Source organism: Manis javanica, chromosome 17 (assembly GCF_040802235.1).
Source record: "Manis javanica isolate MJ-LG chromosome 17, MJ_LKY, whole genome shotgun sequence".
NCBI lineage: Eukaryota > Metazoa > Chordata > Mammalia > Pholidota > Manidae > Manis > Manis javanica.
Window position 1 is genome coordinate 6,503,841 of NC_133172.1, and position 22,501 is coordinate 6,526,341.

At 56.1% G+C, this 22,501-nt stretch overlaps 2 protein-coding genes across 8 annotated transcripts; one reads left to right on the forward strand and one right to left on the reverse strand.

Annotated features, from left to right (window-relative positions):
- Nucleotides 1–10: 10 nt before the first annotated feature.
- PNKP (polynucleotide kinase 3'-phosphatase) lies at nt 11–6,611 on the forward strand. Of its 5 annotated transcripts, none has more exons than XM_037005948.2 (17): nt 75–807; nt 1,052–1,215; nt 1,822–1,868; nt 2,224–2,520; nt 3,256–3,335; nt 3,420–3,477; nt 3,558–3,665; nt 3,896–4,024; nt 5,021–5,069; nt 5,155–5,225; nt 5,293–5,385; nt 5,460–5,556; nt 5,660–5,721; nt 5,955–6,064; nt 6,142–6,229; nt 6,302–6,363; nt 6,446–6,611. In XM_037005948.2, exons 2-17 carry the CDS (start codon nt 1,065–1,067, stop codon nt 6,561–6,563), a joined length of 1,620 nt encoding a protein of 539 aa, XP_036861843.1. In that variant the 5' UTR covers nt 75–807; nt 1,052–1,064; the 3' UTR covers nt 6,564–6,611. The 5 variants fall into 5 exon arrangements, with proteins under 5 accessions (XP_073082663.1, XP_073082661.1, XP_073082662.1 ...); XM_037005949.2 differs by having other exon boundaries at nt 97–807; nt 3,953–4,024; XM_073226560.1 differs by lacking the exon at nt 5,660–5,721 and having other exon boundaries at nt 38–807; nt 5,293–5,556.
- Nucleotides 6,612–7,305: 694 nt separating this feature from the next.
- On the reverse strand, nt 7,306–15,968 carry PTOV1 (PTOV1 extended AT-hook containing adaptor protein). 3 transcript variants are annotated; one of them, XM_037005952.2, is made up of 13 exons: nt 15,617–15,968; nt 12,914–13,051; nt 12,698–12,780; nt 12,574–12,631; nt 12,378–12,485; nt 11,019–11,174; nt 10,334–10,420; nt 10,159–10,232; nt 10,025–10,082; nt 9,608–9,712; nt 7,893–8,090; nt 7,739–7,808; nt 7,306–7,434 (listed from the first exon to the last, which is right to left on the reverse strand). In XM_037005952.2, the coding sequence occupies exons 1-12, from the start codon at nt 15,785–15,787 to the stop codon at nt 7,797–7,799; spliced, it is 1,248 nt and encodes a 415-aa protein (XP_036861847.1). In that variant the 5' UTR covers nt 15,788–15,968; the 3' UTR covers nt 7,306–7,434; nt 7,739–7,796. The 3 variants fall into 3 exon arrangements, with proteins under 3 accessions (XP_036861847.1, XP_036861848.1, XP_073082666.1); XM_037005953.2 differs by lacking the exon at nt 15,617–15,968 and adding an exon at nt 13,586–13,663; XM_073226565.1 differs by lacking the exon at nt 12,914–13,051.
- Nucleotides 15,969–22,501: the final 6,533 nt, after the last annotated feature.

Genomic DNA, 22,501 nt, shown 5'->3' on the forward strand with positions numbered 1-22,501 from the left:
ATTCCAGTCCTGTGTGGCCACGGAGGCCCAGTCTTCAGGGGTTTGAGTGTTGGACTCAAACAAAACAGTTTTTAAAAAAACCAGTCTCCTGACTCTCACAGAGTCCCCAGCAAGGCTAGGAACTTCCAGCCGAGACCGGGGGTTTTCTGCCTTAATATAAGAGATCTGGAGGTTAGAGAAGCAGTGGCACCTGGTGCGAGGGTAGGACTATGTCAGGTACATGGAATCTCCATCTCCTATCGGATCACTGCCAGAGGAATGCTCGTAATAGACCAGATTTAAACAGGGCAAACTGCCAGCCAAACATATTTTATAAGTTATTTACATACGTTAACTCCTTTAATCTTACAAGTAACCCCGCGAAGTGAAAACGGTTATCCCGACTAAATGAGAAAATTGCAGCATTGAGGGCCTGGGTGCTGTCAGGGGTCATCAGGTCAGGGTATCTTTAACTCACAATGATTACCAAGTGGACAAGAGAATTTCCTCCCGCTGTAACTAAGAGGATGAAAAGTAGAGTTCAACGTGGAAAGAGGAAAATGTGAACAGAACACCTCTCCCTACTGGTCTGAGCCTGTCACTGCAGCAGGAGAGATGAAGGTCAGATCTGCGGAGGGACCGTAAGGGCCCGCGATCCGGAAGGGTGGGGCTAATGTGGGAGGAGCCAAAGACTCGCCCCCTTCGGTAGGACGAGTCATTTCCGTCCGCTGAGGAACGAAGAAACCCGGCGGCGGAGTTGCGGGCATAGTGCCTTGGACAGGACTTCATTGGTCGGAAGTGGCAAGTGAGCCCGACCGGGAGGCACGGGTGAGCTTGGGGTCAAGTTGGGGGTGCACGCGAGGTTCTCGGCCTTTGCCCTGGGCCTTAGGGGTCTGAGCTCTCCCTAGGGCCTGAGCGGGGCGTCGTCGCCAGGGAAACGGCCCGAGGCCGGGGCCGGCCAGTGGGCGGGATTTCCGGAGACTAGCGGATTAAGGGAACTGTGGAGCGGTAGAGAGGAGGCGGGGCTTCCTGTAGCAGCTACTTCTCAAACCTATTCATCTACTTCCCTTAGGCCTGCGCCCGGGATGGCCGCGGTGGAGACCCACGGCCGCCTGTGGCTGGAGAGCCCACTTGGGGATGCGCCGCCCATCTTCCTGCCCTCGGACGGGCAGGCCCTGGTCCTGGGCCGGGGACCTTTGACCCAGGTTACCGACCGGAAGTGCTCCAGAAACCAAGGTGGGCGGGGCCTGAGCTAGAAGGGTTGTGGTGGTCCCGGATTGGGAACACAGCCTTTAGGGAAGATGGACAGCAATCCAGTTAAGGACATACTTGGCCACCAGGCGGAATTGCGTGGTGCAGCCAATCTTGACGTTGGTAGGTGCCCTCTAGGGAGCACAGGAAGAGACAGGCTGTGCCTGACCTGAAACTAGCCAGACTACGGGAGGAGATGGAGCCAGTCCCGAAGACAGTTGTCGCTGGGCAGAGCGTGCTCACCGTAAAGGCTTGAGTCAAGTCCTGACCCTTGTCAAAGAGAGACGCTCCTAAGGAGAAATGTGCATGTTGCTAAGCAGGGCTGGGTGCTAAGGGGCCACTCATGAAGAAGCCATTCTATACAGAAAAATGCCCTCCCTATCCCTTGGGGAGGATCAACGTCATAGTCAATCCTAAGGCCTTTATCTGGCTACTGCAAGGAGTTAACGAATCCTATTTAGAAATACTGTCCCCTCCTCCTGAATGGATGCTGTAGCCCTATCCTGTGGCCTGAGGCTGGCCATGTTCCCCAGTACTGAGGGAGGCAAATCACACAAGGATGCATTCTGATTCCACTCACTCAACCCTCAGTGGAGCTGGTCGCAGACGTGGGGAGTCGGACCGTCACCGTGAAACAGGTACCAGTTCCTCAGCAAGGGGCATCAGGGATCGCTGGGTTGGGTCAGGAAGGTATCGCAACCCAACAGGGAACAGGCCCATCGCAAAAAATCTGGCAGGGAGGAAAGAGGGCGTGGCTGGTAAAGTCGCTAAATTTTGCCAGCTTCCACGGGGTATCCGTCCACGTTTAAATTGTATAACGATGGACGCCTGTGACTTTTCCAAACCCCTGATTGATGGTACACAATCAAGAGGCAGGGTTTAAGGGTCTCATTGGCTGGTGGAGAAAGGCAAGTCCTTTCCCCGGTTATGTGATTGGGGGAGGTTACCGGTAGGGGCGGAACTAGTCTCCCGTTCCTCCCTCGTTCCTTGCAGCTGGGAGTTAACCCCTCAACTGCCGGAACCCAGCAGCTGAACCCGGGGTCAGAGGGCTCTCTAGGCGTGGGGGACACCCTGTATTTGGTCAACGGCCTCCACCCGCTGACCTTGCGCTGGAAAGAGGCCTGCACGCCAGAATCCCAGCCAGACACTCCACCGGGCAGCCCTCCGGTGGTCCCAGAAGAGGAGGATGTTGAGCCGCAGATAAAGCGGATGCGGAAGTCATCCCCTGGATGGGAGAGCTTCGAGAAGCTGCTGGTTTTCACATCACCTGGAGTGAAGCCCCGGGACAAGGTTAGGGCCAAGCTGAGGCGGAGGGATTCCCCCACAGACTGGGGACTCAACCCCAAGTTTTTGCTGTGTGCCACTGGGCAGGTCACTCAACCGCTTCCACTTAGTCTTCTGAGAAATGGACTTGCTGACAAATTCAGGTATTGTTGTAAGCGATGTGTGTGTCATCTGCCGGACCTACAGTAACCGCCTAGTAACCGTGGCAGTGACCGTGATCAGCTCAGCAGGAGCTATGAAAACGAGCACTTCTTAGGAACAGAGAGACTTGACTGAGTCGAAGTGCTTTTATACCAAGTTACCGAGCCTCAAATCTCTCACCAGTAAAATGATGAATTCGTGAAAAGCGGGTGGCACAGTCCCTGACGTGCCATTGGCATGCAAACAAAACCTAGCTCCTGTTTTTGTTTTCAGGGTTATTAGTATTCTGAGGCAGAGAAGCCCCGGAGAGGCGGGTAGGAAGGATATGAACTCCCTTTTAAAGACTGGAACACTGAGGGGCTGAGGAGGACCAAGAGCCCGCAGAGTCAAGAGCTCAGGCTGTGGTCTAGAGTGTCGGGGGTGTGGCCCTACTGTGCCTCGTCCTTGTGTAAGATGTGTAGGCACCCTGTGACTTGGTTTCCCCACCCGGAAGGGGCGGGCGGTCATAGTCCCTGCCTTTGCAGGATTGATGTGAACCAGCCATGAGTCGGGGGGATCAGAGGCGTAACAGTGCTACTGTTGCCCTTTTCTTGATGCCAGGTGGCCGGCTTTGATCTGGATGGGACCCTCATCACCACACGCTCTGGGAAGGTCTTTCCCACTGGCCCCAATGACTGGAGGTGATACGAGGCAGGAGAAGGGGTGAGTGGGGCCCCCTTCAGGCCCCAGGTCACCTTAATGCTTCCCCGCCCCTCCCCCCACAGGGTCTTGTACCTGGAGATTCCGCGGAAGCTACGAGAACTGGATGCCGAAGGCTACAAGGTGCGTGTGCGCAGTGGCCAGGGCGCGGGGCAGGCGGGGGCCCTGGTGAGGACACTAAGTGACATCCTTCTGCTCCTCAGCTGGTCATCTTCACCAACCAGATGGGGATTGGGCGTGGGAAGCTGCCCGTAGAGGAGTTCAAGGGCAAGGTGGAGGCTGTGGTGGAAAAGCTGGGGGTCCCACTTCAGGTATGGCTTTCGAGGGAGCCTGAAGGGTTATGCTGGGGGCAGGGGCCCGGAAAGAGGGCCTGAGAGCCATCTGGGGCTGTGCCGGGCAGAGATCCTGGGTGAGTGGGAGTCGGGGGGCCGGTAGAGTTCTGGCAAACCCACCCACAACAGGGATTTCTGGGGATGCTGGAAGCTCTCTTTGGATTGGTGAGGGTTGGGATAGCATCTTGGGCGCCCCTGTGCCCTTAAAGGACCCAGGTGATCGAGGAGGAGCCAGGGATGGAGTCAGACCACTGTCCTGCCCACAGGTGCTGGTGGCCACGAATGCAGGCTTGTACCGGAAGCCAGTGATTGGCATGTGGGACCATCTGCAGGAGCAGGTGAGCTGCAGCCTCTCGCTCAGGCCTCCACTTGCCCTCCTCTTCTGTCTCTGCAGCCCCACACTCTCTGCCTAGCCTGCCCACTCCAGGTCTCTGGTGTTTGGCCTCTTTAACTCATCTCCTGCCCTGGTCTTTATCTTCTCCATTTTTAGCAGTCATGTTCTAGTGTTGGTATACAAGGCCAATGCTCTTAAAATGAAAAACAGTGACTGAGAACTATCACCCAGTTCGTTCATTCGTGTGCATTTGTTCTGAAGTTCAACAGCTTCTTGAGCTAAAGATATTAGTGAAGAAGACAGACTTGCCAGCTCCCAGGACACTTGCATACCAGTGAGGGTGACCGACTATAACGTAGACTATTGTGTCAAATTGTGGGTGGGAAGCAAGGGTGCCCTTTTACCTACTGTGCTCAGGGAAGGCCTCGCTCAGATGCCATTTGAGTAAAGGTCTACAGCTGGTGAGGGAGGGGGTCCTGTGTGTATCTAGAAAGATATTCCCAGGTGGGACTAGCAGCAAGTGAAAAGGTCTTGAGGCCGGGTGTGTTTAGGTACAGTGAGGAAGTCCCTTTGGCTGGACCTGAGTGTGGGGACGGGGAGAGGGCAGGGCATGGGGTCAGAGAGCAAGGAGGGGTCAGGTTGTGTAAGGCCTTCTGCCCCCCCACCGCCCTGTGAGGATGTGGCTTCTTTTCTGTGGGAGGCATCCACCTGGGTTGGGAGGAGCCCTAAATGGGAACCAACGCCCTCTGGTGGTCATGCGGGGAACAGACGGGCGAGGGCGGAATCCAGACTAGCGAGGTATTTCAGTGGTCCAGGATGGAAGTGGCAGGAGAGGGGACCAACGGGATTTGCTGACGGATCGGATGTGCGGCATGAGAGGTCAGAGGTCAGGCCTCACACAGGTGCCAGGCCAAGCTCAGCCTCCCCGAGGAACCCGGGGCTTCAGGGGAACTGCTTGGCAGTAGGCTCCTCACTGCCTGTTCGCACTGACTCTTCCCAGGCCAACGAGGGGATGCCCATCTCCATCGGGGACAGCGTCTTCGTCGGAGGTAAGGGCCTGGGGCTGGGGGGAGTGGGTGGGCTGTGGGCCCCAGGGTGCTGGTAGAGATGGGGTGTGTCCTCCATGTGTTACAGACGCAGCTGGACGCCCAGCCAACTGGGCCCCTGGGCGGAAGAAGAAAGACTTCTCCTGTGCAGACCGCCTGGTGAGGCCCCTGTACCCCACCCCGAGCCCAGGCGTCAACCCTCCCTGACCTCTGCCCTCACCCCCAGTTTGCCCTCAACCTTGGCCTGCCTTTTGCTACACCGGAGGAGTTCTTTCTCAAGTGGCCTGTGTCCAGCTTCAGTCTCCCAGCCTTTGACCCGGTGAGGCCCGCCCGGTGGAGTGGGAGGCATGGGGGTGGGATGGAGACCCCCCTCATCACGGCCGCCCCTCCCAGAGGACTGTCCCTCCCACAGGGCCACGCTGCCTCCCTGAGACAAGCTCCCTCCTCAGCTCTGACCCTGAGGTGGTTGTCGCCGTGGGATTTCCTGGGGGTGAGATACCCTGACCCCTGCCCTCCCCAGGCAGCTCCCATCCCCACCCCCACCCCCACCCCGGGCTTGGTCTTGGGCTCCGCTGACGCCGCCCCCCTCACAGCTGGGAAGTCCACCTTCCTGCAGGAGCATCTCGTGTCAACTGGATACGTCCACGTGAACAGGGTGGGTGTCTGGGCTGAGCGCAGTGGCCCCTCTGGCTCTGCAGTCCTGCAGCCTCCCCCACCCTGGTTTCCTCCCAGCTGCCTCCCGCCTCTGCCTTCTTCTCCTCTGGTCTCTGCTCCCCCAAACCTCCTTCCGGTGTATCCCTGTCTCCCACCCTCAACCTATGCACCTCTTTTTCTGGGTCTGTCACCCTGCCCCTCCTAACCCGTTCATGACTTGCTGTCTGCCCCCAGGACACTCTGGGCTCGTGGCAGCGCTGTGTGGCCAAGTGTGAGACAGCCCTGAAGCAGACGAAACGGGTTGTGATCGACAACACAAACCCCGACCCCCAGAGCCGGGCCAGGTACCAGGGCCGTAGGGGAGGCCTCCATAGGGACGGCCCAGAGCCCCTTACCAGCCGGCACCTTCCTGTATCAACAGGTACATCAAGTGTGCCCGCGATGCAGGCGTCCCCTGCCGCTGCTTCCTCTTCAGCGCCACCCTGGAGCAGGCCCGCCATAACAACCGGGTGAGCGCCATCCCCCTGCCCCCTGCGTTCCCCACCCTCTGGCTCTGACCAGCCTGACCTCTGCCCCTGCAGTTCCGGGAGATGACGGGCTCCTCTCACGCCCCCGTGTCCGACGTTGTCATGTTCGGCTATAGGTAGGCACCCCCCCACAAGCAAGCACCAGGGACCGGGCTGGGCGTCCCCTGCCTGACCACCCTCCTCACCCTCTGCTGGCAGGAAGCAGTTCGAGGCCCCAACGCTGGCTGAAGGCTTCTCGGTGATCCTGGAAATCCCTTTCTGGCTGAACGTGGCCCCACAGCTGGAACGGCTGTACCGCCAGTTCTCGGAGGGCTGAGCCGCCCTACACCCCCCCTCCCCAGCCCAATAAACTGGTTTTCAGCAAGCTTGGCCAGCCTGTGCTGTGGAAGGGTGGTCCACATGGCCGCCCCTGGGGCTGCCAGGGTAGGCACTGCTGCTCCCGAGGCGGGATGGGGCTTCTCATGCTGGTGCCACTGGTTGGGAACCCCAGACGGTGGGCCCCAAGTGGGGCTCTTATCCGCATGTGGCTGCCCAGCTGCAGAGCTGCTGACAAGCCTGCATGACCCGCCCCGGGTTTGGCAAGCCTGGCACGTGACCCTGACAAGAGCTGGAGCTCAGATACTGTAAGTGAGAAACTGCCCACTGGACACAGCCCCGGGCTCCAGCCGGAACCTGCGGCACACGAGCACCTCCGGAGGCAAGTCCCCCCCGGCTCTCCCTTGTATTTGCTTCTAGTGAAGCAAGGCCTGCTGGGTCTAGAAGGACCAAGGAGAGTGGCCTGGTGGTACCCAAGCAAGTGCTGGAACCTGGGGGCATGGCACCCCAGCTGCACACAGGCGCTGATGACCCGACCCACCAACCCACACTGGCACCTCTGTGGACTGCACTGCCCCCTCCCGGCACAGGCGGCACTGTTGGCAAGGACACTATTCCCAGGTCCTGTCTAGCCAGACTCAGCATTCTGGGGAACTGACGGTGTTCAGGTCCAGGACTGCTGCCCTGGGCGGGGCTTGGCCTCTCCCCAGCCAGGGCATCTGGACAGTTAACACAGTGGACAGTGGGATTTTAAGACTTTAATGGGGAAACGTACAGGGGTGGGGACTGTCCCTGGAGACATCTCAGGACACTGTCCTCCATCTCGCTGGGCAGTTGCAGTCCCCAGGGGCCCCTGCTCAGAAGCATGTGACCTGGGGGCAGGGGGCACAATGAGAGGGGCTGGACGTGGGCCCCCAGCAGCCCCTGGGCCTCCCGTGCCCTGCTGTATGACCCATGAGCCTCTGGGACCCCCCACCCCAAGGACTGGGGAAGAGCCCACTCCCTGCCCCAGTCACCTCCTGGGGGAGGGGAGGCTTGAGTGTCCCAGGAAGCCTGGCGCTGCTGGGGGCTGTAGTGCCTCACTCTGTCCTTCTCAAGGCCAGGGTCACGCTACCTCTTCCCGAACCTCAGGCACGGCTGAGGGTCCATCCTGCACTCGACCTGGTTGCCACTCACCAGTCTCGGCGGGGGCCTCGTCTGTGACTCCTGGAGGGGCCCAGCCTGCGGACGGCCACTACCCCCCCATCTGTTGGGGAGGAAGCCAGGGAGAGGCATCAGCAGTGGGGGCAGGTGGGCACGAGCAGGCTGTGGGGCCTGGCCTGCCGCTCACCCCTCGCTGCTGCTGCTCCTGCTCCAGGTTCCGCTGCAGGACCTGCTGCTGGTTGGCAATGACACGCCGGATGCCGTTGACAAAGTTGCTCTGGTCATGGGGGATGAGGCCGATGAAGATCTTCTTCTCCGAGGAGTACAGGAGCATGAGCACGCGCACCTCGCAGGAGGCCTTGTAGGAGAAGTGCACACAGCCCGCCTGGCAGGAGCAGAGCGCAGTGTCGGGCTGGCCCCTGGCATGGGTGCTCCTCCCTGTCGCGACAGGGGCTCAGGATACACGGGCCAGCATCCCTCATACACGGCTGGCCCCATGGAGCTCACTGCGAGCCAGGCACATCCTAATTGCCCTGTCCTTACAGCCCTGATGTCACTCCCATTTGGGGACAAGGAGACAAGCCAAGAGAGACAACTGCCCAGGCAGAAGATAGGCTCTGCACAGGGGAACCTGCACAGGAGTTGTTCCCACAAGCTCCCCACTGTGGTGGGGGTGCCACTGGTGGCACGTGCACAGAACACCCCCAAGACGGCACCAGGCTTGCAGCAGGCAGATCAGCCCGGGCCCCAAGGCAACCCCGCATCGTGCACCCCCGTGAGGCAGCCCCAGCACTGGAACCAGCTACCCCTGCCCACAGTGGTGGTGGCTGCCACAGTGCAGATCTGAGACTGAAGTCACAATGGCTCCAATGCCAATGGGCACGGAGGACCAAGTGCTCCCGGTCCGTCTCATCAGCCCCCGCCTTCCATAGCCCAGGGGTCACCACCCCCATCTCGGGGCAAACCAAGGCTGAGCTCCAGTACTCGCAGGCCCCCTGAGCCAGGGGAAGCCGTGCCCCCCTGGGACACATGGCTTTGTCGCATGTCCCTAAGCCGACAGCCTGACACGGAAGCCTGGGAGAGCTGGGGAGGCCACCCTGGTACCCAAGGCCTTCAGAGGCCTCCCTGAGGGAATTCTGTCCTTTTAAACACGACCAGCCCCTCAAATGCACAACTGCCCAGCCGTGACTCCCTGAGCTGAGTTAAAGGGAAGCACGTCCTCGGGTGCCTAGGGAGACGTTTGCCAGGTATCCCCAACACCCAAAAAGTGGATGGTGACAGCTGTGGTTTCAGAAGCAGCAGAGCCCAACCCTCCTCACCTCACAGAAGGAGAAACAGGCAGAGAGAGGAAAGGACTCGGCTGAGACCCACGGGAGGGCGGTCACCAGGCGCTCTAAGCACTCAGGCTGGGGACAGACAGATCTCCCAGCCAGGGGCCTTCCAGAGCCTCTGGTTTTCCATTAGAACACCTGGAGTGACAGTGCCCTGTCCCCGAGGGCAGCCGGAGGAAGGTGGCCCACAGGAACCTGTGGGCTCAGTGCTGTTAACCCCCCCAACCCAGCTCTGATCAAAGGTAGCAGCAGCTGGGCCACTGCAGGCCCGCTTCAGACTGGGGGCAAGCCCACCCCAGCCCCTCCTGGCACTGCCTCCCAGCCTCGGTTTTCCCATCTGTAAAATGGGTCAGGACAGCTCAGCACCCTTGGGGAGTCACATGGACCAGAGCCAGCAGGTGTGCAGACTCTTGGCAAGCATGCTATCACCGCGGGCTGCTGCCACTCTCCCCCAGCCAGTTTTGGGGACACCCCCGTCGTTCATTTTTGCTTTTGGACACCGAGCAGGGCTGGGCCTGCCTGTGGGGCCTTTCCCACTGGCTTGGCTTGGCCTGGCCTTGGCGCCACTTACGAAGCCATTGTCCATGATCCGGCACAGGCTCTTCAGCGTCTCCAGGTCCTTAGTGAAGTGGAACTGCACCAGGCGGGAGTTCCGGAAGAGCGGCACCAGTGTGGTCTGCAGGGAGGCCGGCAGCTCCATGAGGCGCCTGGCCCGTTGTGCCTGAGCCGGCCTCTGACCCACCCCAGTGCGGCGGCCGCACCAGGTCTGCAGGCCTCACCCTGGCTCAGAACCTCAGACCTGTCCTGTCTCAGCTCCCCCCACCTGCCAGCCTCCAGCTACAGAGCCCTGCACGCGCTGTTCCCCCAGCCAGAACGCTCTCCTATTCCGGCAGGCAACTCAAGGGTCCCCTTCTTGGGGAAAGGCACTGGGCCCTGCCCCGCAGCCGGAGGTCTAGAACCTGCCCTGCCGGGCGGCCCCCACTCTCACCAGCAGCTGCTGCGGGATGAGCTGCATGTACAGCTTCCTGGGCCACTGCTCAGTCCTCCTGAGGGCACGGGAGACAAGGGTCAGGAGGCCAGGCCCCACCGAGACGCCGCCTCTGGCCCCAGCCCAGCACTCACAGGATCTCGCCTTGGTTCACGTAGATGTGCGATGGCAGCCACCTCTTGGCCCGACTGTTGGGCTCAGGCCTGGGCTTTTGGGGAGAGGAAGAGGGGAGACATCAGGAGTGGGAGGCGCCCCGAGTCAGCAAGGACATACTTGTACTGAGGTCACTCAGGTCACCCCAGGACTCACCTCCTGCCATTCCATGACTCCACTCCACGCCAGGAACTTGTTGTTAACAATCTGCACTGGGCCAGCGACGCCACCAGGTCCCACCGCCTAGGGGAGGAAACAGACGGGCCGAGGCCCCAGGAGGCACTAGGAAACCAGTGGAGACCCAGGCCCCTCCCAACCCTTCTTCCCTGCCCTGCCCGAGTCCCAGGCCTGTCCACCGCCTGCCCCACAGGCCCAGCCCAGTCACGGCTGCCTAGAGACTCATCTCGGCCTCCTTCCTGGTTTCTCGGTCTGCAGTGTGTCCGCAGCCCCCGAGGACTCCCCAGAGCTGGCCCTGCCCCTCACCTGCTCAGACCTCCTGTGGATCCCAAGTGCCCTGGAACAAGTCCCAGCCCCTCAGCCTGCGGAACAAGCCCACAGGGTCTGCCTCTGAGAACTAGAGAACCATATAATCTGTTGCACAAACGGGGACACTTTAAGGAGACACTATTAGTACTTGGTAAGGCATGACCAGGACACATGATCACCCTCCAGTGCCTTCCAGCCCCACACCAGCACTCCCCACAATGAGCCGCCCACCTGCCTTCCTCCCCACACGGCATCCCCCGTCAGGAATCACCATGTCATCCCTCAAGCCCTTCAAAGCCTCCCAACAGGCCTGCTGACTGGGGCTCGCGGGCTGGCCTGGACTCCGAAGACACACCTGTTTGCGCGTGGTGATGACCTGCCGGATGGCGTTGACGAAGCCGCTCTGGTCGTAGGGGATGAGGCCCATGAAGATCTTCTTCTTGGACGAGTAGAGGAGCATGAGCACGCGCACCTCGCAGGGCGAGATGTGGGGGAAGAGCATGCAGCCCGCCTGCGGGAGGGTCAGTAGGTCAGGACCCTCTGGGTACTGCCCAGCACTAAGCTGAGACTGCCCTGTCTACGGGGTGGTGGCCACCATGCGACAGAAATCCTCAGAGCGGACACATGGTCTGACATGAGGGGCCTAAGGCCAAAACAAGTCATTCCCAGAGCATGTGAACTCTGAGGTCAGGGCCAGGGCCTGGGACCTGTGGCTGTGGTGGGAGCACCCTGAGGGGCTCCACTTCCTGTCACACTCTCCTGATGCCAGCCCTGACCTGCGGAGCCAGGGACCGCCAGGTGGGCCTGGGCAGAACCCAGCCCCTTCTGCCCAGCTGTGGACCTAGGGCAGGTTACTTCGTGTTTCCAGACCTGCTTCCTCATCTATACAGCAGCTTAACAAAAGCATACAAAGAGCCATGTCAACATTTGTTACATGAGATCCTGGTGCTGCCAGAGGACGTGGGAGAACATGACCTGATGTCTCCACTGGGAGGTCAGACAAAGGGGCGAGTGCCTCTGAGAACACCTCCCAGACCTCTGCCCGGCATGACCCCCTGGCTTCTCTGGTCCCCAGGCCCAAGCTTGGAGCACTTGCTTGGGGAACCTGGCCCAGAGTGTGGCCAGCCCACCCAGGGGGGAGACGGCACACACAACACCTGGAGGTGGCAGCGAGGCGGGGGCGGGGCCTGTCCCAGAGGAGACCAAGGACTGGCGGGGATCCCGGGGCTGAGTCCTCTGAGCAACCTGGCAGCTGATGTGTTCCCACGTGGTGCCCACCCAACCCTGGGACCTGCCCCTGATACAAGCGGACCTCCCTGCAGGTCTGCTGCTGACACCAGGGCCCAAGCGTCAGGGCTGCACAGACCATGCTACGCTCGCCTCTCCTGCTGTCCGGCAGCCAAATCCTGACCTCTTTCCCCATTCAGCAGGTCCCAACCACATGCTGTGGCCACAGCAGGCGCCTGGGTCCCAGGAGGGCCAGCTTTCTCTACTCAGTGACACCCCAGTGGCCATCTCTGAGCCCAAGGACAGGGGACTCCTTCCCTCTGCTCTACTGGGGAGCATTTCTGAGATCCTAATTTATAGCCAGGGACTGAGATGCCACAAGAGGTTCATTCCCCAAGACCCCTCAGGAGGGACCACCCAGGACACCAGACACCGGCCCCCTGCCCCTGGCCTGACCCTCAGCCCCCGCCTGCCGCTGGCCACTCACAAAGCCGTTGCCCATGACACGGCACAGTCCCTTGAGGGAGTCGCAGTCTCGGTTGGTGAAGTGGAACTGTGCCAGCTGGGAGTTGCGGAACAGCGGGCCCAGGGTGGTCTGGGGGCAGCAAGGGGACAACCAGGTCACTACAGGGCGGGCACGGGTGCTGGGGGCAGGGCCTGGGTGGGCAGGGGGTGGCTCTCACCAGCAGCTGCTGCGGGATCAGCTGCATGATCAGCTTCTGCGGCCACTGGTCAGTCTCCCTGTGGAGAGGAAGGGGTCAGGGGGGCAAAGACCACCCGGCTCACGCCCACTGCCCAGGCACTCACAGGTTCTCGCCCTGGTTCACGTAGGCCTGACAGGGGAGCGCTCGCTTCAGTTTCGCAGTGGAGTCAGAGTAAGGTCTGCGCTTCTGTGGCGAGAATGGGAAGGGTCACTGGACACAGCCTAAATACCTGCACCTGCCCGCACCCGAGGGGCAGAGGGGACCCTCAGGGACAGCCCCTAGCCCCCACGGGGACTCACAAAGAGACCTCACAGCTCACCTCCTGCCACTCGAGGACGCCACTCCAGGCCAGCAGCTTGTTGCTAAGCCGGTGCTCGCCGACGGCCAGGCCCCCGAGGGCAAGCCCAGGTGAGGAGGGCCCTATGGGACCCAGGGCCCCGAAGACCCGAGCACCTTGCTGCGGCAGAGGTGGGGAAACTGAGGCTGGGGGACCTACAGGGGCAGGCTGGCCCCAACATACCCGAGAGGGTACATCCCAATGTTCAGCCCCATATTCCCCTCAGAAACCCCTATGACCACATCCAGTCCCAAATGGCTGACCCCCACAGGCTTCCTGCTACCATCCCGGAACCCTCCCCCCAACAGCCTACTTGTCACCTCAGCATTGGCCCAAGAGGGGCTCCCTCCAGCCTTTGCCCCGGCTGTGCTCTCGGCCTCGAATGCCATCCCACCCACTTCAGCCAGGTGCCACGCACTCGCCCTCCGCTTGATCAATCCTTGGTCCCTCTGTCCGTACTCAGAAGCCAGCTGCCTGGGCTGCCTGGGGTTCCAGGGCTGCCTGGAAACCCCTACAAGGTACATGCCAGCCTGGGCTCTGGCTGGCTGGCTGGCACACTGGTTTGCTCTGACCTGCCCCCAGCTCAAAACCCTTCCAAGGATCCCCACGCCCCTCAAGATAAAGTCCAGACTCTTCCCTTGGGCTCCTGCCAACCTTCCCAGGTGGTCGTGGCCTTCCCTCCCTTCCTCCCTCACACAGCCCAGGCTGCAGCCACATCAGGTTGATAGGGAGGCGGAGGAGGCAACCAGAAGCGAACAGAACAGAATGATCCAGCCAGGTGCGGGGACTTTTGAAAGAGGGGTGTGACACTGGGAGGGATCTCAAACACAACTCTGGAGAGCGTCTGTGGAACACCAGGAGAACATTCCAGCAATAAAGCCACAGGAAGCTACATGTTCTACTCACAGGGCACGCTCTCAGCTATTTTTTTTTTAAACCAAAACATCTCAAAGCAAACAAGGGAAAGCCCTGGAACAGCCTGCCAGCAGGAAATCCATGAAACCTCACTAGTGCGTGCCTCCAGGCAGCAGAAAAAAACCACAACAGTTGTCATTTTTTATCTTACTGCTAATAGGTATTTTCCAAATTTCCTATAAAGCACAGATGTCTTTTGTCCCAGCATAATAACATGAAGAAAATTTTTATTTTGCAGGGGCTTAGGAAGTAAAGGAAACCTGAGCAAGTATGCTCTCCACCTGGGCAGGCAGTCCTGGGATCTGGGCAATCATAGCAGACGGCATCCTGGCCTAAGAACTTGTTAGCTGTGTTCAATGCTGGAGAGTGTATCTGAGATGCAGAATGGGTGTGGAAGCTCTGGGTTTGAAGGGGCAGCTGGGACAGCTAATATCTGAGAAAAATGCAGTTAAAAGCACACAGCCAGAGGAGCGTTTGAGGATACAGGTGAACATGCTTAAGGACCCAGTCAGTGTAGGCTCCACAGCCCTTGTATTTAAAGTCTGCTTATTTGGGAGGGCTGGCTGACCATGCACGACTTGAGAGATGTTTGACCTACAACCTAAAGACCAGGGATGCTTGCCTAAAGCTCTGGTCTACCTGCCAGAGCAGGATCCACCATCCAGGGGGAAGGCCACATTTAAGGACTAGACTCAAGTACAATTCTGAAGAAAACCTCACATCTGGGAAGATGTGTGCAAACTCCGGCTGTGTCTCCGACATGTGACTTGTTTATCGCATAGAGAAGTCTATTTAGTATTCGGAAGGAGGGTGGAAACCTTAGGCATGGTTAAGAGTCCAGGAAGCACTTCTGAACTGAATGTGAGTGCTAAAAGAAGGTAGGTAAGGCAGTGGAGGGAAGGGGTATGTACAGGATTTGAGAAGTGTTCAGAGTCTGCCTATGTTTAAGATCCGAGAAAGGCTTGCACAGAGTTGCCACAACTCCATGCCACGCACTAACTGACGCTGGGGCAGTGTGTTCGAGCGACAGCCAAAGGTAAACGCACATTTGGGCAAGCGAGCGCACGGTTTGGCTGTGCGTGAAACGTCGGGATGTGTAGTTCTTCCGCTCCAAGTAAACCTTATTAAGAGTTCTGACAAGTATGTGCATATCTTAGGCCAGGGGAAGCGTGTGTAGCTTAGGGAACCTGCAAAACTGCATGTTTACGTTAAAGATCCGAGCTGGTGGCAGGCAATCCCTAAAGGCATCCCCCATCAGGGCCGTCGTACAGATCTCGGGTGCACAGTCCACAGGCGAAGCGCAGACGCGTGCGGAACTTGGAAGAACGCCCCCAACTGCAACCCCTGGACGCGAATGCAAGAGGCGGGTCCCTCTCGCGCTGTCCCCCAGCCTTGTCCCCCTCCCCCGTTTTCAGATTTCCTGACGGAGACCAAGTTTCCAACTGGCAAAACAAGCGCGTACGCCGGCCGTCGCCCGCCCGCCCCCAGCCCAGCGTTTAAATCAGGCCGCGGAGTCAGCAGTAATTTGAGCCCTCTCCGCCCCCGTACCGCACCCCCGCCACCCCGGTCCAAACGCGTAACAAAGGGGAGAGCCCGGCGCGTACCCCCCCCGGGAGACTCCACGGAAGAACCCGGCCCCAGGCAGGACCACTCTTCGAGCCACCCGGGAGGCTGGGAGAGGAGGCGGCGGCGGACAAAGACGCGAGCCCGAGGAAAGGGCCGGCGGGGGCGGGGCCTTGGAAGACTCTGGAAAAAGGGCGGGGGGCTCACCATGGGAGGGGCCGAGCGGGCCCGGATCCGCGGCGGCTGCGGGCCCCGGGGACTGGCCGGCCAGGAGCGCGAGCGGGCAGCGCGCACCGTGAGGGGCCGCGGAGGGCGGCCGCGGCCCCCAAGGGGGCCCCCAGCGCCGGAGCGGTGCGGGGCGCGGCGCGGACGGACCATGGCAGGCGCGGGCCGAGCGGGCTAAAACCTGCCACGGGCCGAACGAGAGGCTGCGAGCTCTACCGACTGAGGGGCGCGGGCGCGCGGCTTCTGGGGAGACGGGCCGAGCTGTACCAAGCGCAGGGTACGTGCCGCCGAAGAGGGGTCGCCGTGGCCAAACCACTGCCACTAGCGGGGGGGAGCGGCGCGTACCAAGCGTCCGCGAGGGGGCGTGGCCGGGGCGTACCAAAATAGCGCTGGGGGAGCCTGAAGGAAAGGAGAGGCGTGGGGGGCGGGAACGCGGCGTTGTAGGATAATTGGGGCGCTGGACCTAGTGAAGAGGGGACCGAGGGCCTGCGAGAAACAACTTCAGGGGTCGTGGCGGGAACGACCAGGTCAAAGGGTGGAGGGGTTAGGTGAACGTAGAAAAAGAGAACCAAGTTGGTTTCGAGCGGGGGCGCGGCACCGGGACACCTTGCCCCGCGGAGCCGGGAGACTACACAGAGAAACCTCCGGACACGAGAGGAAGGAATAAGTCCTGGGGGCGGGGGAACCGACCCAGATGTTTGGGGATGCCTATCATACCACGCACAATGGGAGGATTTAAGGTTTGAAGGCAGTGACGTGGCTAGGTGGGCAGGGGACCACAATTCCCAGCGGCCCTCGCGCGGCCCAGACGACGTCGCCAGTCACAGCTACTTGCCCATTGGCCCCTGCGCTCTAGGCCCCGCCCGCCTCCCGTTACACCTCCTCAAGCTTCTTGTCACCCGCATCTCAGGGCCATTCATTGATTCATTCATTCACTCAGCTATGACAGGATTGCGTATTCACTTACTACAAGTTGTATGAGGTTTCTTGCTTCACTTTCCCTGCTTCATAAATGTGGATAATAATCCTAATGTGGTCATGAGAATCAAATAAGTATTAGGATGAGTACTCGGCACAGTAACTTAAATGTTATCTTTCTTTTAAAAAATTCATTATTAATAAAAACTCACAACAATGGGTATAGAGGGCAAGTACCTCAACATAATAAAGGCCTTATATGACAAACCCACACCCAACATCATACTTAACAGTGAGAAGCTGAAAGCTTTTCCTCTAAGATCGGGAACAAGACAAGGATGCCCACACTCCCCACTTTTATTCAACATAGTACTGGAGGTCCTAGCCACGGCAATCAGACAACACAAAGAAACAAAAAACATCCACATTGGTAAGGAAAAAGTCAAACTGTCACTGTTGACAGATATGATACTGTACATAAAAAACCCTAAAGAATCCACTCCAAAACTACTAGAATTAATATCTGAATTTAGCAAAGTTGCAGGATACAAAACTAATACACAGAAATCTGTTGCATTCCTATACCCTAATGATGAACTAGCAGAAAGAGAAATCAGGAAAACAATTCCATTCACAATTGCACCAAAAGGAATAAAATACCTAGGACTAAACCTAACCAAGGAAGTGAAAGGCCTATACCCTGAAAACTAAAGAGAAATTAAAGAGGACACTAATAAATGGAAATTCATCCCATGCTCTTGGCTAGGAAGAATTAATATTGTCAAAATTATGATTGTCAAAAAGCAATCTACAGATTCACTGCAATCCCTATCAAAATATAGCATTCTTCAACGAACTGGAACAAATAGTTCTAAAATTCATATGGATCAACAAAAGACCCCAAATAGCCAAAGCAATCCTGAGAAGGAAGAATAAAGCAGGGGGGATTGCGCTTCCCAACTTCAAGCTCTACTACAAAGCCACAGTAATCAAGACAATTTGGTACTGGCAAAAGAACAGACCCATAGACCAGTGAAACAAAATAGAGAATCCAGATATTAACGCAAGCATATATGGTCAATTAATATATGGTAAAGGAGCCATGGACATACAATGGGGATATGAAAGCCTCTTCAACAGCTGGTGTTGGCAAAACTGGACAGCTATATGTAAGAGAATAAACTGGATTACAGTCTAACTCCATACACAAAAGTAAACTCAAAATGCATCAAAGACCTGAATGTAAGTCATGAAACCATAAAACTCTTAGGAAAAAACATAGGCAAAACTCTCTTGAATATAAACATAAACAACTTCTTCATGAACATGTGTCCATGGGCAAGGGAAACAAAAGCAAAACTGAACAAATGGGGACTATATTAAACTAAAAAGCTGTATAGCAAAGGACACCATCAGTAGAACAAAAAGGCATCCTACAGTATGGGAGAATATATTCATAAATGACATCCGATAAAGGGCTGACATCCAAAGTACACAAAGAGCTCACGTACCTCAACAAACAAAAAGCAAATAATCCAATTAAAAAATGGGCAGAGGATCTGAACAGATGCATCTCCAAAGAAACTCAGATGGCCAACAGGCACATGAAAAGATGCTCCACATCGCTTGTCATCAGAGAAATGCAAACTAAAACCACATTGAGATATCACCTCACACCAGCTAGGATGGCCACCATCCAAAAGACAAACAACAAATGTTGGCAAGGATGTGGAGAAAGGGGAACCCTCCTACACTGCTGCTGGGAATGTAAAATAGTTCAACCATTGTGGAAAGCAGTATGCAGGTTCCTCGAAAAACTCAAAATAGAAATACCATTTGACCCAGGAATTCCACTCCTAGGAATTTACCCTAAGAATGCAGCAGCCCAGTTTGAAAAAGACAGATGCACCCCTATGTTTATCGCAGCACTATTTACAATAGCCAAGAAATGGAAGCAACCTAAGTGTCCATCAGAAGATGAATGTATAAAGAAGAGGTGGTACATATACACAATGGAATACTATTCAGCCATAAGAAGAAAACAAATCCTACCATTTGCAACAACATGGATGGAGCTAGAGGATGATATGCCCAGTGAAATAAGCCAGGCAGAGAAAGACAAGTACCAAATGATTTCACTCATCTGTGGAATATAAGAACAAGGGAAAAACTGAAGGGAACAAAACAGCAGCGGACTCACAGAACCCAAGAATGGACTAACAGTTACCAAAGGGAAAGGGACGGGGGAGGATGGGTGGGAAGGGAGGGATAAGAGGAAAAAGGGGCATTACAATCAGTACACATGTAGGGGGGTTGGGGCATGGGGAAGGCAGTAGAGCACAGAGAAGATAAGTAGTGACTGTATAGCATCTTACTACACTGATGGGCAGTGACTGTAATGGGGTATGTGGGGGGGAGTTGATAATGGGGGGAATGTAGTAACCACAATGTTGCTCATGTGAATGTATATTAATTATACCAAAATTTTAAAAAAATTCATTATTAGTAGCACCATTTCCAGTTGTGTGCTGGGCAGTGAGTATGCTGTGATAACCAAAACAGACCAGGTTCCTCACAGAGCTCAGGGTTCACTGGAGAAAACAAATGATGGCATTTTGTGATGTGTTACAAATAGAGCAAATGCACAGTGCAGTGAGATGGATGGTGGCTGTGAGAGAAGTCAGAAAAGTGACCATTAAGCATCTTGCAACTTCACATAGTCTGGAACAGTGTGCCAAGATGAAGGAACAGCAAGGGGACAAACCCTGAGAGTGGAAGGGAAACGGGAAGGCAGTGTGGCTGGAGCAAAGGGAGGGTAGAAGAGGGCTGTGCAAGTGGGGAAGAGTCAAGGGCCCCAAGGAGAGGCTTGTGGCCTTGGGATGAACTTGTAGTCACAATCTGTTTAGGAACCTCCAAAAAAGGTTTTTATTAAAGGAGTGACAAAGCCTCATTTACATTTTAAACAAATGATTCATAGAATCCATAAACTCATGCACACAATCTCCCTACAAATCTACAGAAACAGCTGGGATAGTCACCTCTGAAGTGAGAAGGGGACCGACTACGGGGGAGGGCACCAGGGGAAAGGAGTCTAGGTCTACTCTTTTAGACTATTTGCAGCTCTTACATATGCAAATGTTGTCTATTAAAAACGGCTTTGAAGTATTTCATCTTTTTTTAAGGCTCTCTGGCTGCTGTGTTGAAAATAACATTATAAGGGCTGAGTGGAAGCAGGACTGGAGGAGAAGAGACGGTGGCAGTAATCCAGGCAAGAGGCCCGGATGGGATGGTTCGCAGGCAGGGTGACGACAGTGGAGGTGGTCATTTCCACATTCTCTTTTCAAACTGGAGCCAGGCCTTAGGAGTAAAAGAGAAGGGTGGGGGATGACGCCAAGACGTTCTCCTGGACAGATGTGGCATTGAAGTGCAAGGGAGCTGACTGCAGGGGGAGCGGATTGAGGGGGAGGAGGCGGAACTCCCTGCTTCTGTTTGTGACCTGTTAAGTTTGAGATACTGACTAAGCAATGTATATAGGGGGGTCTGGAGATAAAACATGGGGAGTCTCCAGTGTTCGAAATGATGAGACCGATGAATGAGATCACCAAGAGTGAGCCTGAGCGCATTTCATTCCTAGAGGTCAGAGCCAGGAGGGGGAAGCAGCAGATGAGACTGAGAGGCCAGCGCCAGGGAAAGAGCCCTGGGCCAGTCCTGTGTCCCTGCTTGCCCCACCCACTACACCGCTTCCCCTGGGGTTGCCTGGGGCTGAGCCCTGGGCTCCGAGGCTGACCTGGACGTGGCCACAGGGAGAGTCGGTGCTCTCTAACCCAAACTGCAAGTTAGACATCGTTACCGCCAGAGCCTGACAGTCACCCACGTCAGGACACCCCACCACGGGCAGCAGAAAAACCACAGGGACGCGAGCCTCTTTTTCTCCCTAAGCCCTCATTACTCACCATTCTTGTCGGTTGTGCCATTCTGATCTCATCTGGAAAACAGCCTCCCAACTCTCGCCACCTTGTCTCTCACTCCATTCAGCAAAGCATTCCAGTGCCTTCCCCATGCCCTTGAGAATACAAAGCCTTCCCTCTCCTGTCCCGCGCGGTGCAACCGCTGCCGCTGTCCCCAGACTCATCTCCTCTACATCCTTCCTCCTCTCCACCTAGTTGACGCCCTCCCATCTACAGATCCCATCAGGACACACGCGTGGGTATGAACTCCCAAGACTTGTATAAGCATGGAGAAAGGTGTGAGCAAAATGAAAACATGTCAGAATGTGAATGCAAATGCAGGCTGAAATGCCATTTGTAATACTACTGTTCAGTTCTCCAAAACCATCTTGCTTACCCGGTTTGAAAGACACTGTCTGTTTCATCTGTAAAACCCGCCACCTAGGCTGGCAGGCTCCTGTTATGACTAAGCAATTCTGCTCCCATATGTTAAGCTGTACCCATCCGGAGAAGTAGCTGTTACCAAACCAGGTGTTCTTACTGACTTAATCCTATCAAAACAATGAAATATTCATGCAAGAAACTTGTTCATATGTTAACCAGGTTGCCTGCATTGGAAAGAATAAAGGTGAGTTGCCAAAAAGAAAGAAATGTTTGCCAAATTAGTTGCAAGCAAAGCAACTGTACATGATTAAATGGAAAAGCTCATAAAAACCTAGCACGGCCCAGCCCTCAGTTTAGTTCATGCCTTTAGGTTCTCAAAACACTTTAAAAAGCACGCTGGAAGCCATAAATGATTCACTGGTTTCTGGACGCACTTTGTAAGAGATGATGTCCTATGATAACCAGGAGACCAACATTTAAAGAAAAGCTCTTGGAAGAGATGAGTGTCTGTTTAAACGGTCTTGGTTGAAACAAAATGCTTAAAATGTGAAGATGGTCATTGTGCTACTATGTGCCATATCTCTCTAACTCCCCACTTGCCCAGCAATTAAAAGGGTTGCACTTTCTGATCCCAATATGGTGAATGGGGCCATGTGATTAATTCCGGCCAATGAGATATGAGCAAGAATGCCAATGTGAACTCAGTCTGGAGCTTTTAATTACCAGTGTGAGACCACAGTTCTCTCTGCCTTTGCCCTGAATGGGCTGGCCCTCCGCGTAGCATGAGAGAAAATCCACCTTTGCTATTTCAAGCCACTGCAGTTCGGGGTGGTATTCGTTATTGCAGCATAAATAGCTACTGCCTAACCAATCGGAGTCTACTGAAAGGACACACTGGCGGTACATATAGGTTGGATGTGTATGTGACAGAGACAGGGACACGATGACAAGGACAAATGAAAACACTTTATACCACAAAACAGGAGGAAGGTGATCTCTGTCTTGAAGGTTTTGCTTTCACAATTAAAAAATGTTTCTTTTTAAAAAGAGGTTGCCTGATACACCCTCTTCAGGCTCTAGATACTCTCCCTTAAACTCATAGGGATTTGTAAGTATTTGCACCTCCCACATTGTAGACTGGGAATCTATGCAGGGACCATGCATAGATTAGTCATAACCGTGTCCTAAGGACCCAGCACAGAGCTAAACATAGATCCATCCCCCCGCAACACTCTCCACACCTCTACAGAGGTGGCGTGAGGTGTTCACCACCTGATTCCCCTTCCTGGGCACACCAGGAAGCCACCAGTCTAAGCTTCCTCTGTGGTAGGTTGGGACCATTACCACCAGATGGGGGCATAAGCGTGAACGTCATGACATCATGACTGTCCCCTCTGGCCCAGGCAGCTAAGAGCCAGTGTGCACGCCCCTCGCGCTTGTGCTATTTCTTGTTCCCAGTACTGGAGACCAAGAACCCAAAATGGAGGGGTTGGTTACTGCACAAAAACAGTCCAAGTCAGTGCTGGAGAATCACCAGGCGGACCAGCCTGGCCCACATGGGACTGTCATGGGAGGGGAGGGGCAGGACTCCATGATCCTTTGTTAAACCACTGAGATT

Coding starts and splice junctions, on each gene's coding strand:
- PNKP (XM_073226560.1), top strand. CDS start 1,065: ATGGCCGCGGTGGAGACCCACGGCCGCCTGTGGCTGGAGAGCCCACTT. Junction 5,070..5,154: donor GGACAGCGTCTTCGTCGGAG/GTAAGGGCCTGG, acceptor CATGTGTTACAG/ACGCAGCTGGACGCCCAGCC. Junction 6,364..6,445: donor GTTGTCATGTTCGGCTATAG/GTAGGCACCCCC, acceptor CTCTGCTGGCAG/GAAGCAGTTCGAGGCCCCAA.
- PTOV1 (XM_037005952.2), bottom strand. CDS start 15,787: ATGGTCCGTCCGCGCCGCGCCCCGCACCGCTCCGGCGCTGGGGGCCCC. Junction 10,421..11,018: donor TCATCACCACGCGCAAACAG/GTGTGTCTTCGG, acceptor TTCCTCCCCTAG/GCGGTGGGACCTGGTGGCGT. Junction 8,091..9,607: donor GGATCATGGACAATGGCTTC/GTAAGTGGCGCC, acceptor TGCTCCTGCCAG/GCGGGCTGTGTGCACTTCTC.